We start from the raw sequence: 19,948 nt of genomic DNA on the forward strand, positions 1-19,948 counted from the left end.
TCCTTCTCTTTATCCATTCACTTGACCTTAACCTTGTTGAATGGCTCTATGGTTTGTATTAAAGCTCAGTACAGGTTCAGGCATCAAAGTGGAAGAGGCAATAGCCTTAAAGTACTTTAGTCTGAGTTTTCTTCGAGAACCCAATTGTGGAACTGATGGTTAGAAACCCTTATTTAAGTGCCCTTTAAATATAGTCTCCTACATACACGATCTTCCAGGAGAAGGGCATAAGTCACTTTGGGGGGGGTTGGTTATAGCCAATCTTCTATGTAGGTTTCATCAGTTAAACTTGGATATAGTTTGTGTTTTTAGGAACAGACTTGACTTTGGCTTGTAAGATGCTGCTGCTGGGTTGACTTTCAGGTCATGCCCAGGGCCTGTGGGCCCCCAGGAGGCACAGATGGCCAGCGTGGCAGTTGCTGCCTTCTGTTGGCTCGGGGCAAAGTGAATCCATGTAGCAATCGTAAGAGATTGTGTCGTGTCCCCAGATTTCATGTTCTCCTGTAATCTCAACATGTGTACATTATTAAATTGTAAAAAGTACCTTTTTATTTAGTTAGTTTATTTTTCCAGGCCTGCAATTGCAGTGCTGTGGGGTCAGCCAGTCATGGATGCGATGCGCTCACAGGCCATTGCCCATGTAAGCCTGCATTCGGTGGACTGAGCTGCCATCAGTGCTCCCTGGGGTACAGAGACTTTCCAGACTGTGTGGCCTGTGACTGTGACCTGCGAGGGACATTGGCAGACACCTGTGATGAGGAACAGGGTCTTTGCAGCTGTGCAGAGGACACCGGTACCTGCTCTTGCAAGGTAAGGGCCCTTGGTGTTCCGCTCTCTTCCCCTCTCGCACTCATCACTACGACTCTTGGGCTTTTAACTATCTAAAATCAGCAGCTAGGTTTTAGACACTTTTCATAGTGAGTTCTCACTGCCTGCTAGGTTTGGGTTTAAATTCAGTGTATTAATTCAGGGTTTAATTCAGTGTATAGTGGATGCTCTGCTAGAACAATGGATGATTCTTTAAATGGAATTTTTACTGATTATTGTTAAGTGTCAGATGATAGAACTGAATGGAAAAACCCTGAGTTTTCTGTCCTGTGTTCCAGTTGGCTGAGCAACCAGTCTGTCTTGAATACACAGGTAAAATAGATAACACAGGGCCTTCAAGAAGATTTGTGATTTGGGGCACCTGGGTGGCTCAGTTGGTTAAGCATCTGACTTTTGATTTTGGCTCAGAGCATGATCTCAGGGTGATGGGATTGAAAACCCCATGTTGGACTCTGTGCTGGAGCCTACTTGGGATTCTCTCTCTCCCTCACCCTCCACACCTCAACCCCAAAATTTAAATAAATAAATACATAAATAAATAAAAGATTTCTGATTTTTCTAAGTGGCAAGTAATCATTCTTTTGTATGTGCTGGCCAGAATGAAGGACAGTTGTGTTTTTTTTTTTAATTTTCCCAGTGTGTATGATTTTAACATCATGTTTAATTCCATGTATTTCCACTGATTTTCTCCATTGCGCTCTGTTAATGGGAGGTAATTGGCTACCTCCTCTGGTCCTCTTCCAGGTGCTGGTGAGATGGAGACAGAGTAGTGAGCTGATTAGTGACTAGGGATGAGGAAGGGAAAGCTTGTGCAAATACTATGGCCTGGGAGTAATGGAAACGTCAGGGAACATATTTTTGGCTTACCACATCGGCGATAGCAGCGTTCATTACAGACGGTTGGAACAGGAGGCACCTGCCTTGGCCACCGCCTGGTTGGTGACCGGTGGCCCTCCACCTGACCAGTCATCAGAGTCACCTGCAGCCTCAGGGAGATGTTTCCTATTCACTCCAGAGAGGCTCATCAGGGAATCTATATATTCCCAAAGCTTCCAAGAGGATTCCTATGATCACATTTGGAAGTCACGGATGCCGCCTGAGAGAGTGGATATTCACTGAGGTTGGGGAGCATGCCTAAGGAAACCGCTCCTCCAGGGATGTTTATGAATCTAGAATTATCTTTGTGTTTTATTTCATTTCTGTTCAGCAATCATGTCTCATTTTTCAGGTAAAAACAAACAAGGCTATTGCTTTCTCTCCTTTAGGAAAACGTGCTTGGCCTTCAGTGCAGTGAGTGTCGAGCTGGCACCTACGCCCTCCACGCTGATGACCCTCTGGGATGTATTCCCTGCTTCTGCTTCGGGCTGTCACAAGCCTGCTCAGAGCTGGAGGGTTATGTGAGGATGCCGGTACGTTGCACATGTGGTAAAATGTGCTGTTTTTGACCCCCCTCTCAACCCCCATGGGAGGTGGGTGAAGGTAGGGGAGGTAGTCAAGTATTTACTTTAAATTTTGCTTTTCTGGCATGGGAAATTCCAGGAAGCTAATCTGGGCTCATCATGAATCAGAGCCCTGTTTCTTCCATCCGAGGAAATAAATGAAGCTGGAACTAAAGGCACTCGGGGTTGCTCCTTAGCTGATCTATCAAAAGCTTGAGTTGAAGAGAAAAGAAACCTGCAACACACAGCAGTTTCCTTCATATAAGTGAATCCTGCCCCAAAAGAGCAGTTGTTTGGCCCTGAATGCCGCAGTGTCAAACACGTGCAGTTTTCATTTGAACCCAGATGTTTGAGTTTGAAAGAAATGTCTTTGTTACTCCTGTTCTAACAATGAAGCTGTCTCGTCTGTAAAACAGTAGTAGAATGTGACAAATCCAAGGCGAGGAATGAATTCATGCTCTCAGGTATCTTTTCTTCCCCCTTCTGTGGCTAGGTGACGCTGGACCCAGAGCAACCCCTCCTGCGCGTGGTTTCTCAGAGCAACCTCAAGGGCACGACTGAGGGGGTGTATTACCAGGCCCCTGATGTCCTCCTGGACGCCGTGACTGTCCGGCAGTACGTGCATGCAGAGCCGTTTTACTGGCGGCTGCCGGAGCAGTTCCAGGGAGACCAGGTGAGGCCCACACCTGGCCTAGAGCCAGTCCGCATTTCCCAGAGAAGACAGGTGTCCTTTGAAATCACAACGGGCTGTGTTAGCCTACCATTACGTGAGGCGGTTACTCCCTCTTCGGTGGGGATAGGGAAGTTCAACACTTCTAAAAATTCCTCCGGATATATATGGCTCTCAAATAATTTTCATTTGAAAGTCTTTTCGGGGAACCTGGCTGGCTTAGCCGGAAGAGCATGTGACTCTTGATCTCAAGGTCACGAGTTCGAGCCCCACGTTGTGTGTAGAGACTCCTTAAAAATAAAAACGTAAAGTCTCTTAAAACTCAAATCTTGCTATATTTCTCCTTCCTCAAGCAGTCAACAGACATTTTTCGTTTTTATTAACATAAGCTCAAGTGCTGTGGTTCTTTTCAACAAATTGTTACTCATTTGGGAGAAAGCAAAAAGCGACTATAACAGAGTACTGAAGGCATCATTTGCATTTTTGTTTAAATAAGCATTGGAGTCTGTGTGAAATCACCCAGACCTATAAAATTGGCACATATGCATCCACTGTTCCCATTGCTGTAGGTCATTTTTAATTCAGAGGAGCCTGAAAATAATCAGGACCATTGCCACACTGATCTGCTACTTCAGTGCTTACCTCCATTGGTGCCATTGACATGAAACTCTGGGAGGTGATGCCTGTGGCCTTGATAGTGGTGGTGGCTTCACGGGTCTATACTCATCCCCAGAATCAGTGAGTTGTGTACCTTAAATACGTATAGCCTTACATGCCCAACATGCTTCAATAAAAGTGTTTTTAAAACTTTTGGGGTGCCTGGGCATCTCAGTCGGTTAAGCGTCTGCCTTTGGCTTAGGTCATGATCCCAGGATTCTGGGAACAAGTCCCATGTCAGGCTCCCTGCTCAATGGGGAGTCTGCTTCTCCCACTCCCTCTGCCCTTCCTCTTTCTGCCTCGTGTTCTGTCTTTCTCTCTCAAATAAGTAAATAAAGTCTTCAAAGAAAAATACTTTTAAAACATCACTTGCTTTAAAAAAAAAAAAGCTATGGCATGAGTCAATTTAATAATTATAATTAAGGGACACCTGGGTGGCTCAGCAGTTGCGTGTCTGCCTTTGGCTCAGGGCGTGATCCCGGGGTCCTGGGATCAAGTCCTGCATCGGGCTCCCCTGCCTGGAGCCTGCTTCTCCCTCTGCCTGTGTCTCTGCCTCTCTCTCTCTCTGTGTCTCTCATGAATAAGTAAATAAAATCTTTAAAAAGAAATAATAATTCATTATTAAGTAAATTAAAAAGACACAAATTCCAGACAACCTACCCTACCTGTGTGATGTGTTTTTAAGATGCAGGATTTCTTTTTTTTTTTTTTAATACTTATTTAAATATTTGGAATGAGATGAAGCTTTATTTATTTTTTTTAAGATTTTATTTATTCATGAGAGACACAGAGAGAGAGAGGCAGAGACAAAGGCAGAGGGAGAAGCAGGCTCCATGTAGGAAGCCCCATGTGGGACTTGATCCCGGGACTCCAGGATCATGCCTTGGACCGAAGGCACTAAACCACTAAGCCACCCAGGGATCCCCAGGATTTCTTTCAAATGGCAGTAGGCTTGTAATGAAATGGTTTTAAAGTGGTGCTATGTCTGAGAAGTAAACCATTCACTATTGCGTAGCTCCTGGCCTACGGCGGCCGACTGAAATACAGCGTGGCCTTCTACTCTTCCGATGGCATTGGCACCTTCAACCTCGAGCCCCAAGTGCTGATCAAAGGCGGCCGGACCAGAAAGCAGGTCATTTATGTGGACGTGCCTGCACCGGAGAATGGAATACGACAAGAGCAGCAAGTGGGAATGAAAGAGGTGACCATGTCCTCCCTTCATACCTGCCCCTTGACGGTGTGAAGTTAGCTCTGCAAGCAGTGGAATCACAAAAATGCTGATATGAGCATGAGCCAGAAGACCCTGGGATCAGAATCGGCATGGGTTTAACAAGAGTAGTAAGAACGATTTAAAGTTCTAGGCTTATTTTAGCTTGGTGCGAATTGCGTCCTAAATCCTTGATCGTGACACACGAGTCTCCATCCGTGTGGGTGTAAGGGTGCGGAGTCTCTGGACTTGCTTGGATCTGGCAAGTGTGCGCTCACTCACATGGCAGACAGCTGTGGACGGTGTGGCGGTCTGGCCCTAGGGGACACAGGTGACACGTGTGCTGCCAAATGAGGCTGGCACACCTGCTTCCCCAGGAGGTGACAGCAGAGCTTCCTCGCCACGCTTGTTGTCGTGCACAGGGCCAGGCTCACTTCCAGAGAAATTTATAAAAGAATGGATAAGTTCATAAGCCCCTGAGGATTTGTAACCCAAGTGTAATTGCATGTGTTTCTCATTCACAGAATTTCTGGAAATATTTTAACTCTGTTTCTGAAAAACCTGTCACACGCTCCGATTTTATGTCTGTTCTTAGCAACATTGAATATATCCTCATCAAAGCATCTTACGGCCAAGGATTACAGCAAAGCAGGTAGTTAGAAACTTCTAGAATGAAAAAAAACTTTATTTGGAATCAAACAGAAGAGATGATTCACCCTTACTACTTCCTATCTTCACCAGTATATATATTTGTGTTTCTCACCAAATTATTAAATATCAATATGATGAAATGTGTGGAGAATGACAGATTTATCCATCTTCCAAGTAATGTGGATGTAAAATATAAGTACATAATGGTGATATCTTAGAAGAGGATAAAATGTAAACAGAACAAAACCAAAAAAGTCCTGCTATTTTCTGCCCTGAAACTTCAATGACATTTCTTGTCATAATTAAGTAGAATTAAAATTCTTCTTGTGTCCTGACACCTTGAGAATGCTGTCACATGCTCAATTCGTACTTATCCCATAAAGAAAGATACTAGGTTATGGCCAAACTAGTACTTCAGGAAATATTTCAGGTGTGCTTTCTGTAATATTATTTTTTAGTTCTAAAATGTTGGCTGGGGACTGTCACTGGGTAATGACAGCACTGCTGTGCTCTTACACACTCCCTTTATAATTGTATAGAAGCTACTCGCAAACTGGCAGGAAGGCTCTGGTTTAATATATGTGCAAATTCATTATGTAATGTGCTAGATTTCTAGAAAGTAGCTTTCTAAATCTTAATGTTCCCCCTCACACTTCTTAATGGTTTCACAGAATCTCAAATATTTCAATGGAGGTTGGCAGAAAGGCTGGAGAGTTGCACCCAGGACGGGAGGTGGCATCCTTATTAGAGAAGTGTCTCTGTCCTCCTGGGACGGCTGGATTCTCGTGTCAGGTAGGGAGACTGTGGTTAAAATCTGTTCCCCAGTTCTGAGTTGAAATATGCTTGTTACAGCACCTCCCAAATGGTGATCTGAATTTGTATGAATTAAATAATTTTTCTCTTCAAAAAAACTTAATTATGGTTAAATATTCATAAACACAAACCTTACTATTTTGACTACTTTTAAGTGTATAGTTCAGTAGTGTGAAGTACACTCACATTATTGGACAACTAATCTCCCTCCCCACAGCCCCTGGTAATCACCAATCACCATTCTACTTTCCCGTCTCAGTGAATTCGACTACTCTAGGTCCTTCATTTAAGTGGAATCGTGCAGGATTTCTCCTCTATGCCTGGCTGGCCTGACGTCTTCAAGGTTCATCCACATTGTAACGCATAGCAAAATTTGCTTCCTTCTGAAGGCTGAATGATACTCCACTGTATGTGTGTGTCACATTTTCTTTGTTAATTCATCTATCAGTGGACACTTGGGTTAACGTTTTGCCCATTGTGAATAAAGCTGCTATGAATATGGCTATACAAGTATCTCTCCAGGACCCTAATTTCAATTCTTTGGGGTTTATGCTCAAAAGTAGAATTGCTAGGTCTAACTTTTTGAGTAGCTGCCATACTGCTTTCCACAGCACTGTCCCATTTTGTATTCCCACCAGCAATGCACAAGTGGTCCACTTTTTCTATGTCCTTGACAACTCCAATTTGTTTTCTGTTTCTTTGGTAGTCGTTTTCTTAGTGGGTATGAGGTGGTATCTCATTATAGTTTTGATTTGCAGTTCCCTAATGATCAGTGCTGCTGAGCAGCTTTTCAAGGGCTTATTAGCCAATTTTGTCTTCTTTGGAGAAATGTTTATTCAAGTTGTGATACTGTGATTTATAAGAAGAAATATATATATTTGGTCTTCATTCCCTGTTTCATAGCACAAGGTTCTTAAATGCTTAGAATTTCCTAAGTAATGAGATCTATAAAAATGCCTTTTGTTATGTGAATGAGGTGACTTTTGCAAAGTTCTTAAGCTCATCTCAGGATGGAGGCTGGTCACCAGAAGAACCAAGCATGTGGCTGGAGAACTTTAAGGTCTACCCAACCACAGTGGGGAGGGAAGAGGCTTGAGGTTGAATCAGTTGCCAGGGGCCAATGATTTCCTCAATCATCCTTATGTAAGGAAGACTCCAGAAAAACCCAAAGGATAGAGTTCGGAGAGCTTCTTGGTTGGTGAACACGTGGCATGCCTGGAGACGGCCTGGAAGCTCCAATGCCCCTTCCCTTGCCCTATGCATCTCTTCCCTCTGGCTATTTCTGAGTTACATCCTTTTATAATAAACCAGTGACCTGGGATCCCTGGGTGGCGCAGCGGTTTGGCGCCTGCCTTTGGCCCAGGGCGCGATCCTGGAGACCCGGGATCGGATCCCACGTCGGGCTCCCGGTGCATGGAGCCTGCTTCTCCCTCTGCCTGTGTCTCTGCCTCTCTCTCTCTCTCTCTCTCTCTCTCTCTGTGACTATCATGAATAGATAAATAAAATCTTTAAAAAAAAAAAATAAATAAATAAACCAGTGACCTAGTAACTAGAATGTTTCTCTGAGTTCTGAGCTCCACTCTAGCAAATTAATCAAACCCAGGGAAGAGGTCATTGGAACCTCCAATTTATAGCCAGTTGTCAGAAGCACAGGGGACAATCTGGACTTGTGATTGGCATCTGTAGTTGGAGGGCAGGGGCAACCTTCTAAGAACTGAGCCCTTAATCTATTGGATCTGATGCTGTCTCCAGGTAGGTAGTGTCAGAAGTAAATGTGGGATACCCAGCTGGTGTCCAAACATCACCTGTTTGTCCAAACCCAAACAACAGAACTGAGCACAGAATGTATTGATCATAAGCGGTGCTCAGGAGTGGAATTAGTGTCAGAATCATTACAAGTCCTCTAGCCATTGTTTAATCCTGTTTGTTCATTTCCTTTTGCACGCACTCAGGACTGTGCACCTGGGTACCACAGAGGGAAGCTCCCACAAGGTGGGAGCCGAGGACCCCGCCCTCTGCTTGCTCCGTGTGTGCCCTGCAACTGCAACAACCACAGTGATGCCTGTGACCCTGAAACTGGGAAGTGTCTGGTATGTTTATTTGTGCTGATTATTAGAGGAGGCACTGAGCCTTTGCGTTTCTGGTCCAGAGTCCTATACATTTCTTGGTTTAGAGAGAGCCCAAATTTAACTGAATGTAACATATACCTAAGTTTCCTTCAGAAAGCCTTAGCTAAGGGGTCAGATGTTACTAGTGCAAAATCTTTTGTAAGTCTTAGTTTCATAAACGTGTTTGTGGACATCAATTTGGGAGTTAAGTGTACTGGCAGGACTGGTGGTTGTAGTCAAACTAGATGAGAGCTTTATGTCATAGAATTAGGAGGGTGACCCGGGGGCCTTAAAATAAGTTAATGGCCTTATGGCAAATTCATTTCTCTCCTTGCATTTTCAAAAACTACTTACTCTCTTGGATGTCTTAGTATGCATTTGCTTCTCAGCCACCTTTCCCTTATTAAAAAACAAAATTCAAAATGTGAGGATATAACTGGCTTTATGGAGTAATTCACGATTTGGGCAGTGTTCCATCTATCAAGTTAGATGGGAGCTCCAAGGAGTTGTACAGAATAAAAATGCTTTAGGGAGGAGGGTGGGGCAAGGAGGTTATTAGCAAAAGTTAAGGGTTGTTCCAGGAAAGGTCACTTTCCCTCAGAGGAGAGGGCAGGTGGTCTTATTCGGGGATGGAGCAGGGCCCATGTGACAGGTTACCTCATTGACGCCGATCAGAAAATTCCTGACTGACTGGTTAAATGTGTTTCTGGGGGAGGCTGAAACTGCAGTTAGGCTGTGTATTAGCCCCAGTTTGGTGTCTTGGCTTAAGTGATACCATTTCTGGTCTGTAGTTTTCTTTTTAACACCCTAAACCACCAACATTGGTCTCAGAAACGTAAGAATTCTGATCACTGAAAAGGAACAAATGGCCCAGATGGAAGTCTTGTGGTTTTGACTGAGGACCAACTCTTGTGTCTGTGATTTTAATTAAGCTGACAAGGCCTTGTTGATAACCTAGAAGACTCTGCTATTCTTTTTATACTCTGGAAATATCATTTTTTAATAATAACTCTCCTGGAAACATTGGTTACTTGTATAAATTATGTCAAGACTCTCTCAGCTCAGGTAAAATAACTCCAGGGAAGGGAAATTAGCTGCCCACCAAGAAAGACGTCCCAGAAGCCTTTGAGCTCCAGGGTGTGGCCACATCACAAGGAATGGAGGAATTAAGATAGCAGGCTCCCAACTGGCCTGCAGCTACTCTAGATCTGTCTTCTCCTATTTGGAAGCATTTTTCATCTGTGGAACGTAAAGGTTATTTCCACGGGGCCCACTGCTGAACTAGGGCAGCATGCAGGTGATTTTAGAAACTGAAGCACAGCGTGGTGTTCCTCAATTAAAAAGCTATGTGTTAACCTTTGCTGACTCCATTTTACATGTGGAATTAAAGAATTGTTCCGGTCATACCAGGTAAAATGGTCTTAATGAAGATGTAGATAGCTACAACAAAATTAAAAAAAAATGGATTCACTTTAATCTGCTTGTGCTCCAGGCAAAAAGTCCTAATAGAGAAATTCTCATTTAACAATTTAAGGAGAATTGATTTCAGGCAACTTAAATCGAGATGCAATTAGCTGGAAGGTTCCTTGGCCAGTCACAGAGACAAAGGTCACCTGGACACTTAAAAAAGTTGATGCGTTCTTTCATGTTGCATCTTTCCTAGGTGGGCTAACTATTTTAACAAGATTAAGTACTCCTGGGATGTTAAACTCCTCCCCTCCCTTCCTTGGCCCCAATCCCCCAGAACAAAGTTCTAAGATCAGCAGTTTCCCTGTTGATTTGCACCCGAGAAAGAACACAGCTCGCATAACCCAGTCCCAGAAAGACAGTGGCAGTCTCCCGAGCATCACCAAAGAGAATTTTAGGACCATTCCCTGCTGGGGGGTTGACCAGATGTTACCAGGAACCCATAAGAGCTCTCACCTGGATCTGTTAACTTTCGCAGTACAAATGGATACGTATACTGCAAGATGGCTTGTTCAGACTACAACATTCACACCAAGCAGTTATTTAATGAATGTCTACACACTTCCAGCAATGGGATGCTCACTCCCACAGCAGCTCAGCTCATCTTTGGGCAGCCCTGATTATCACCGGAATTGGTGCGCTGGATCATCTACCTATTGGTGTACTTATGATTTTGGAGCCATTGAGACAGACCGTTAGGTCAAGTTTATGCATGAAAAATGGCAGTAGCTTAAAAAGTAACTTGTGAAACTGGTTAGAGTCCTCTTTCACACATATCCACAGGCCCTGAATCTTCAGCTCTCCTGGTCAAATATCCTTAGTATATACCTGATGGTACTAGGAATGGTTGAGTCCATTCATCATCCTGCGGTTAAAGTATCCTGCCCAGTGCCTTTGCTCCAGATGTGAAAGGGGCATCTCTCTCTGACTCTAGGTGTTCCACGAATGCAGCCCATGGGTTTTGCCAGCCTGCTCACTGCTGCCTCTAATGGACTGACTAGACACTAAGACGCTTTTTTTTTTTTTTTTAAGATTTTGTTTATTTATGAGAGACAGAGAGAGAGAGAGAGAGAGGGAGGCAGAGACCCAGGCAGAGGGAGAAGCAGGCTCCATGCAGGGAGGCCGATGTGGGACTCAATCCCGGGTCTCCAGGATCATGCCCTGGGCTGAAGGTGGTGCTAAACTGCTGGGCCACCCAGGATGCCTGATGCTAAGACACTTATGTTCTTTCCACATGTTTAGCACCTGAGTCCTTGCTCTTTGAACTTGGGACCTTATATTTTCTCTCCAGTCTTCATCTTGTGAGGTCTGTTTTGTGGTTTAATGCAACCATGCACTTCTGTTTGACAAAATCCCTTAAGCACCTATGGATTATTATATAATTGGACATCAAGACCATTTGGGATCTGACTTTGCCATTTAGCATATAAGGTACTCTTCCCACCCCCCCCCCCACCTTCATGTCACTGGGACTTTGGTATTATCATAAAAATAATTGGTCAGAAATGTGATCTGAAAAGGAGCAGGGAGACTGAAGACTACCAAGATACCCAGGGAGCTCCTATCCCTGGGAACCCCCTCACGGGAGATGCCTACCCCTTAATGCTTTTACAATTGAAAAACTGACAAGCCTTTTCTGTGCTCTTCCCACAGCAAGTAACTCATCCTGCAGGTCAGTTGACATTAATAGGTTCTCATTTCCCTGGCACTCGGAGCGGTTACCTTCAGCTCTCTAGGATGCTGAAAACCAGGAAGTCCACAATCTGTTGTGAATTGGGTTGTTTTTAATGTTGGAGTTGGTGTTAGCAATGAAAACCAGAAAATCTGCTCAATCCTTGCTCATGATCTAATATTTATTCTTCATCAGATTTATATTATATCATTAAAACAAGTATTTAACATTTTTTAAGAGGTTGCAAATCTTCTAAGGAGATAGCAATATAGGGGCCATGTGGATCCTAGTAAAATCTTCCATCAGGTGAAATAGGAATACAATTTTAAAACAGTAAATACTGTTTTTAACTTAATTTTTAGACAGTAAATACTATTTTGAATATATTCTTAACAAAAGGAACTTACAAATAGTGTTTTAAACATATAAGAAGATATCTTTCTATAGCCTCTCTTGCTGCCAAGGATAGAGTCTGCTTCAGTTTGCCAGTATTAGCTATTTTTCTGTCCCTACATCTGGCACAGAATCCAGTGCCCAGGGATTTCATGGGTGGTGATCCAATTGGGCCAAAGCAGATATCACCTTGGAAATGGATGTCATTACTTGCTCTTTTAGCTTCAAAAACTTTTTTAGTGGCGTGATTATAGGTCCTGTCATTGAAATGATGCCATCAAATGTAACTAGAAATGATTTGCTTAATTGTAAGAATCTCGAAAACCTGGCAATTTCTTCCCTGTTTCCTAAATCCTCTCTGTTCCCTTCTGTTCTTTCAACACCTCCCATGCAATCAGTGAACCCCAACTATGTGCAAAACCAATGTGCTTCAAATCGTTTTTTTGTTACTATTAAAAAACAGATAAAACAGATCCCTGTTTTAAGGAACTGAAAGTTGATGCTTTTAGGAGCCCTGTGTGTGTGTGTGTGTGTGTGTGTGTGTGTGTATGTGTTTACATATATAAAATATATATTTTAGCCCTGTGTATATTTTCCATAAGAATGTATTAATAGTTTCAAGGCTATATTTGTTATAATGAATGAAGGTCAGAGCTGGTAGTGTTTCCAGGATTTTTAAAATATGAAGAAAAAATGCTCTCCTCTCTTTATTTATTTTTACTTTTTTTTTTTAATTAAAAATAAAAAGTACTACCTGCCATGAACAGTGGCCTATTGAGGTATTACCATGTAGGGGTGATTTCTAACAATTTCCCATTATTTTCCTCTCCTTCTGAAACATGGGCCTTTAGAACTGCAGCCATAGCACCACCGGTGAGCACTGTGATGTGTGTGCCCCTGGGTACTATGGGAAGGTGACCGGCTCAGCCAGCGACTGCTCTCCGTGTGCCTGTCCTCGCAGCCATCCTGCCAGGTGAGCCTGCACAGGTGTGCCAGCACCTCTATGCCAATGAAGCCGGGACTGCTTACATTCTCGGCCTCGTTTTCCAGGCTCTCGGGGTGCCCTGTTTTAACGAATATTCCCCGTTTGTTGAGAAGGGCTAAGTTTAAGAGAAAGTGTTCATTATCCGAGCATTCAAAGAGAATCTTTTCAAAAGCAAAGTATCTGTGTAGGTATTGGGGTGTTCGATCCAAGTAAGGAAAGGACTTTCAGAGAATATTAGCAGCCTCCAGCCTCTGTATCCAGCGATGACATCAGGGCTGGGCTCTGTCTTGAACTCTGATGCTCAGATAGAATTATCTGAACACACAAAGGAACCAGAGATTGTATGTGGAAATTGGAATATCTAGGAGTCCTCTCTGATTTAAGTGAACTTGTAATTCATAAATAACATTTTATTATCGCTGAGAATATTTGACAGGGCACTGAACATGTATAGAGTCCCCACTTTTGGTACACTAAAATGAAATCTTCTAATCATTGCTTGAATCTTCTCTTCTTGTCTCCAAGTAAGTGATGCTTGATGGTGAGTGCCAAATGAGAGGTGCTATTAACTTCCCTTCTAAACTAGCAAGCATCCTAAAATTTATAATTACTACTGTTTAACTTCTTGTGTTAAATATGTATCATATATGTATCATACATTTTGACTCTTCAATTCCACTCCTGTCATCTATGTTATGAAAATACTGGGATGCCTGGGTGGCTCAGCAGTTGAGCACCTGCTCCTGGCTCAGGGCATGATCCGCGGTCTCAGGATCGAGTCCCACATCGGGCTCCCTGCCTGGAGCCTGCATCTCTCTCTGCCTGCATCTCCGCCTTTCTCTCTCTGTGTCTTTCATGAATGAATGAATGAATGAATGAATGAATAAAATCTTTTTTTAAAAAAAGAAAATACTTGCATTTGTATGTAAAGATGGATGTACTCTGGCTTTACTTATACTCACCAGCAATTGCAGGGGAGACTGATACACCTACTTACAGGGAATTGATGGATGTATATCTGGTGCACACCTACAGTGAAATATTGTGCAAACTCTGAGACAAGAAGAAGGTATACCAAAAAAAAAAAAAAAGAAGAAGAAGAAGAAGGTATAAGGTATACCTGGATGTGCAGAACTGGGGAAATGGCCAAATAAGTCATGTAACTGAATATATGATATGCTATTTTGGAGAAAATTTGTAACTCCATGTGTATCCATATCCAGAACTCCGTGGCTATATGAGCCCAGAGAAATGTTTCAAAGGATATTTTACCTTCTATTTTGCACATTTGTGTATGGTTTGAATATTTTACTTCTTCAATCAGAAAAGGTTCTAACTACCTCCAAAGTGCACACTAATAAATTTTACGCATTAGGAAGAGACTGCAAGGGTGAGAAACCTTTATCTATGTGAGTTCTGCATCTGAGTGACCATAGCAGACACACTTTACTTGCTACATGTCTTGTGCTTCCACTAGGCCTGTCCATTTAGTCTTTAAAGAAGAAGAAAGGTCCGAACTGAAATGGGGCTGATAGAAAACCCTGTGTGTCACTCCTGGAAACGTTGGCAGGTCAAAACACCAGGCTACACCCGCGGTTTTTCCCAGCAGTTTGCAGGTACCCAGCCGAGCCTCTAGATGGTGCAAGGAGCACTGGTAATCTAAAATGTGGAGGCAGAGGTGGTGAGAGGAATGAGCCAAGAGCTGAAATCCCTGAGTGAGGGGATCTGCGAGGATTATTCAATTTTGAGTGGCTTTGTCACTTTGCATGGCACATCACATGGCTCCCTACCTTTAGTTTCATTTAGTTTCAGATCACAGCCCCTCTGTGTGCAGGCCTTCCCCTGCTTTTCCTCCTTGCCTCCATTCCAGCCAGTCACTAGCAAGGGTCCAGCCATGGCTTTCCTGCTTGCTTAGTCCCTTTCCATCTTGTGAGCCAGGGGACAATGTGCTCCAATGTCAAAACAAGACCCTTCACCTGGAAAGCTTTCTTGTTTGGTGACTAGTTAGCTGGCATGTGTGAGATTGTGTACAGATTAGTTGCAATCTGTTGATTTTTCTCCTCCGTGGGCACAGGATTCTCACTGGACGGGTGTCCAGTGAGTTTCCTCTGGATATGAGAGATAGATATCATGTCGATCACATGTTTGCTTTCCTTATTTTTGCCCCTGCTAGATTTTTGTTGTTGTTTGTTGTTTTAAAGATTTTATGTATTTATTTGGCAGAGAGAGCGCACACACAAGTAGGCAGAGTGACCGAGAGAGAGGGAGAAGCAGGCTCCCCAATGAGCAGAACCCTGGGATCATGGCCTGAGCCGAAGGCAGATGCTAAACTGACTGAGCCACCCAGGCCCCCCTGCCCCTGCTGGATTTTAAGCCCTAAAAAGTTGTCTCACTTTTAAGTGAGGTGTAATCCCTTAACTTTCAGAGCAGCATCATGCATCCAAAGAGGAGTAAGTTGCATAAGGAAGACTTGAAGTTGTAGATCTGAGAATTCAGAAGACTATTTTTTTTTTTCTTCTAGCTTTAGTCCCACTTGTGTCTTGGAAGGTGATGCCGATTTCCGCTGTGACGCCTGTGTCCTGGGTTACGAAGGACAGTACTGTGAAAGGTATGCTGGGGTCGCCACGTGGAGGTCGCTAGGCACGGCTGCCCCGTTTATACACAGGACGTATCTCCTAGTGTCACCTGGGAGAGGAGACCTTATCATTTTGGACTTGCGTGACTGGTGTGGGACCTTGTTTCTGTTCCAAGCCAGTGTTGACATAGAAGGTTGAATGAGGCCAGTGGGCCTGCGTTCCTTGTATTTCACTGGGCAGGAAGGATCACTGACCTCGGAGCGGAGCTGGTGTGGATCTCTGACTGGTGTCGATGCTACCGTCCTCACCTGTGTGTCTCCCCCTTCCTAGGTGCTCCTCAGGCTACCATGGGAACCCTCGAGCGCTGGGTGGCACTTGCCAGAGGTGTGACTGCAGCCCGAGTGGCTCCGTTCATGGGGACTGTGACCGCGGGTCCGGGCAGTGCGTGTGCAGGCCGGGTGCCACGGGGCTCCGGTGTGAGCAGTGTGAGCCGAGGCACATTCTCCTGGAAAGCGATTGTGTTTGTGCGTATTCTCCTCCTCCTAAGTGGTTAAAGAATTTTTTCTCTCTCAATTGTGTGCCTGTTACGGCCGCAGTGGGATCGAGTAGGCGCGTCCACAAGCTGAGGAAACGCAGCCGGGCTCTGCTAGGACGTGCCCGTGGGATTCCCTGCGGCTGCGGTCCCGGCCACGGACGCGGAGCCAAGGCCGCCCGGGCAGTCGCTGATCTGCTCGGAGGCTCAGTCCTTCCTGCTTACCTCCCGTCACATGGGTGCCGGGAGCCCGAGACCCGATGGGGGAGCCTGGTGATGCACTCTGCCCCTGGAGGTTGTTCTTGCAAACTGGCTCGTGCAAATCCCCGAGAAAGTGTGCAGACCACCTCCCGCCAACATCAACTTTCTTCTTCTTCCAGCCTGTGATGATGAGTGTGTAGGCGTGCTGCTGAATGACTTAGGTAATGTTGGTGACACCATCCTTTCTGTGAACCTCACCGGCGTTATCCCTGTCCCCTATGGAATTTTGTCGAACCTGGAAAACACAACGAAACACCTCCGGGTAGGTACTGGGAATACAGACATTGGTAGAAACCTATGTCCTTGAGAGGTGGAGACTCGGTGGGGACAGTGTCCTGGCATTCCTGGCGTCCAGGCTTCCCTACAGTGTGACTGGGGACTCCATCATCCACCTGCTGACCCGGTGCCCTGGGGGACCACCCTAATTGTTCCACAGATGTCTCCATATAAATTCCTCCCCAACCATCCTTCTGCCTTTTGGGATAAGAGAGTCCACATGCTCCTCTTTATGACAGACCTTTGGGTACTTGAAAGCAGCCGTCCTATACAAATACAGGAAAAAACCCAGATGGTATCTTCTTTAATTTTGGAATATGCTGAAGATCAGCTCTTCTCTGTAAATGTATTCTTCACTGAATGTATAAGGCACAGAAGATTCTCTTCCCTAGAAGTCTATCTAAAAATCTCTGGGGGTAAATCATAGTTTTATGTTCGTGAAACAAGACCTGGATAAAAAAAAAAGCGGGGTGGTGGGAAGTTAAGAAATTGGCTTAGTAGACAGCATTCTACTGCAGCATTTTTACTTCTAATTGAAAAAAAAATGAGATTCTCAATTTCGCTTACAACCTTTACATTAGAATTTGAGGTAATCAATTCACTGTGTCATGTAATAAAAAGGATAGTCACTCCTAATGGCCTTTTTTAGGTAATAGCTTTTCTTAGACTTAACACTTCCTTAGGTGTGTGTGTGTGAATCTGGCTGCTTCAACCATCTAGATCCGTTCCTGTTTATAGTGGTCTTTTCTCTATAGATATAATGGCCATAAAGAAAGGTTAGGGAACTCTTAGGAATTTTTTTTAATATTATTTTTCCTCAGATGGAAAAAATGTTTTTGAAAGACAAAAAAATTCTCCAAAAAACTCTCAGAAAAATTTAAATTTCCACTCACTATAGACACAGTTGATCAATACTGTTTTGTCTGTGTGAACCCTAGCAATATAACTATATTTTAAATTTATCAAGATAAATACTTGATTTAGATTTTGACTGTTTTTGAGTGACTTGCTCTTTTTTTTTTTTTAAGATTTTATTTATTTATTCATGAGAGATGCAAAGAGAGAGAGGCAGAGACACAGGCAGAGGGAGAAGCAAGCTCCCTGCAGGGAGCCTGATGTGGGACTCGATCCCAGGACTCCAGGATCATGCCCTGGGCTGAAGGCGGCGCTAAACCACTGAGCCACCCAGGGATCACCTGACTTGCTCTTATTTAAACAACTTAATCAATTTTTAAACATTTATTTTAGAGAGAGAAAGAGAGCAGGGGAGGGGGCAGAGGGAGAAAGAGAATCCCAGCATGGAGCCCAACATGGGGCTTAATCTCACAACCCTGAGATCATGACCTGAGCCAAAATCAAGAGTTGGATGCCCAACCGACTGAGCCACCCAGGTGCCCTCCCTTTGTTAATTATTTTTAAGCAACTTTTTATGTTTATGTAAAGTATACAGGTGAACCTTAGACTGTCCATTGTTTCCACCTATACAGCCACCGTGGGCAACTTATTTAACTCCCCTGACCCTATGCAATAATACGCCCCCTTCATAGGCTTGTTATAAGGCTTAAATAAAATCACACAAGTAATGAAATTAGAGGAGTATTAGCATAAATTAAGCACTTAATTGTCAGGAATAATAAAGACTTTTCTTTATATAATACTTTTGTATTTCAGCCTAGTCAGCCTTTTTTAAGATGTTAGCAATTATAGTTAAAACATAATTATGTGACTCGGATATTGAAATTAAGCCAGGCTTACCTTAGGGCTGCAACAATATCAGATTCTCTCTCTCTCTCTCTTTTTAAGATTTTATTTATTTATTCATGAGAGACACAGAGAGGCAGTAACATAGGCAGAGGGAGAAGCAGGCCCCCTGCTGGGAGCCCAATGCAGGTCTCAATCCCAGGCCCCTGAGATCATGACCTGAGCCAAAGGCAGACGCTCAACCACTGAGCCACCCAGTGGCCCCAGCGATATCAGATTCTGAATAACACATCGGACTTACAGTTCATATCTATATTGGAAATGTAATGTAAAAAAATGGCAGTATGGAAACATGTTACTATAATCAAAACTTAAGTAAATGTGATTCATTTGACTTCCTAATGCAATTTCAGGGAAAGAAGAATTTCCTTCTGTGAATAACAACAACAAAAGTGATTCTTAGTCAAGAACCAGCAAATTTATTTTGAAAAACTGCAATTTGTTTAATTTGTTCTTTTTAGGAAGCTTTATTAAAAGAAAATCCACAGAAGGAACTGGCAAGAGATCAGCTTGAAGATGTTGCAGAACAAACAGACAATCTGCTAAGGGAGGTAAATTTTTCACATAGAGGACCTGCTTCCCACCCAGCCCTTGAAAGCAATTGCATTGGGGCGATCTGGAAGGTTCTATTAAATCAGGGCAGCCTCTTCCTCCCAGGAGCAGTGCTCCAAGTACTTTGTCATCAAATTGGTTTTAACCCTGCCACTTTCTGTGCTTTAGTGGGAAGACACTCCTGACTTCATTTCTACTGTCATTTCTGCCAAGGGAAGAATTGGCAATCCCTTTGCCACCAGCCTCTCACTTCCTCCTGTGAACTGAGGGACAGGAGGGTGTATGGTCTCTGAGTAACGCTCAGGCCTGAGGCCACATGCTACTGGTTTGTGCAGTTTGAATGTCAAGTGAGCCTGTTTTGATGTCAGCAGAGAATTATTTATTCTGTTCAGCCCAGGCCAGATGAATGCTTTTTAGCTGCCCCAAAAAGAATCTCCTCATTTGCAGATGGTGAGGAAGGCCTATTGTCAAATTTGTAATTTTCCCTTTTGAATTTCATGTGTGTGTGTTTGCACACCCACACATAGGCATATATATAGAGATGTGCATATGAGAGTGTATCTATACTAGGCATACATGTATCTAATCTCTGTCTTTCAATACACATATACACATACACACAATCATGCACCCCAAAGTCTTAGGTTGGCTCCTCTTAATTTAGAATTAAGGATGATTTGGGAAGAGTTTAAGGGTTTAAATGTGGCTTTAAGTACCTCAGTGAGCAAACATTTGGTAGGAAATGATAAGCTGATTAAAATAATTCTCTCTATCCATTAAAGAAGATTCTCTTTGGATTTTGACTAGAAAACACTTTTAGAAATGGACTAGTTACTTTACACTCCTGAAAATTACAAACAACCTTTCCTTTTACAAATTATAATATTCCTAATAAAAATAACAGCAGAGAGCAGCTAAGTCTCTGCCCTCGGGCTGCTGGCCTTAGAGACATCATGGCATTTTATCCTCATGAAGCCACATGAGGTAACGGTTGATAGTACTCTGTTATCAAAGAGGCTAGGGCACTACTAGGTCTCCAGCCCGGTGGAATCAGGAGAAAACTCAGTGTGCCTGACTCTGTGTCCCTAACTCGTCAACTA

General features: G+C 43.5%; 1 protein-coding gene across 1 annotated transcript in view; it reads left to right on the forward strand.

Annotated features, from left to right (window-relative positions):
• LAMA1 (laminin subunit alpha 1) overlaps positions 1-19,948 on the forward strand; it is a 156,199-nt gene that overhangs the window by 90,566 nt on the left and 45,685 nt on the right. Inside the window, exons 23-34 of the mRNA XM_077900013.1 lie at positions 574-810; positions 2,094-2,237; positions 2,761-2,940; positions 4,610-4,795; positions 5,326-5,453; positions 6,124-6,244; positions 8,218-8,355; positions 12,757-12,878; positions 15,412-15,498; positions 15,797-15,990; positions 16,379-16,521; positions 18,758-18,847. Coding sequence (XP_077756139.1) covers positions 574-810; positions 2,094-2,237; positions 2,761-2,940; positions 4,610-4,795; positions 5,326-5,453; positions 6,124-6,244; positions 8,218-8,355; positions 12,757-12,878; positions 15,412-15,498; positions 15,797-15,990; positions 16,379-16,521; positions 18,758-18,847 — 1,770 coding nt within the window. The remainder of the gene's footprint in view (positions 1-573; positions 811-2,093; positions 2,238-2,760; positions 2,941-4,609; positions 4,796-5,325; positions 5,454-6,123; positions 6,245-8,217; positions 8,356-12,756; positions 12,879-15,411; positions 15,499-15,796; positions 15,991-16,378; positions 16,522-18,757; positions 18,848-19,948) is intronic.

The sequence above is a fragment of the Canis aureus genome, chromosome 6 (genome assembly GCF_053574225.1).
Source record: "Canis aureus isolate CA01 chromosome 6, VMU_Caureus_v.1.0, whole genome shotgun sequence".
Lineage (NCBI taxonomy): Eukaryota > Metazoa > Chordata > Mammalia > Carnivora > Canidae > Canis > Canis aureus.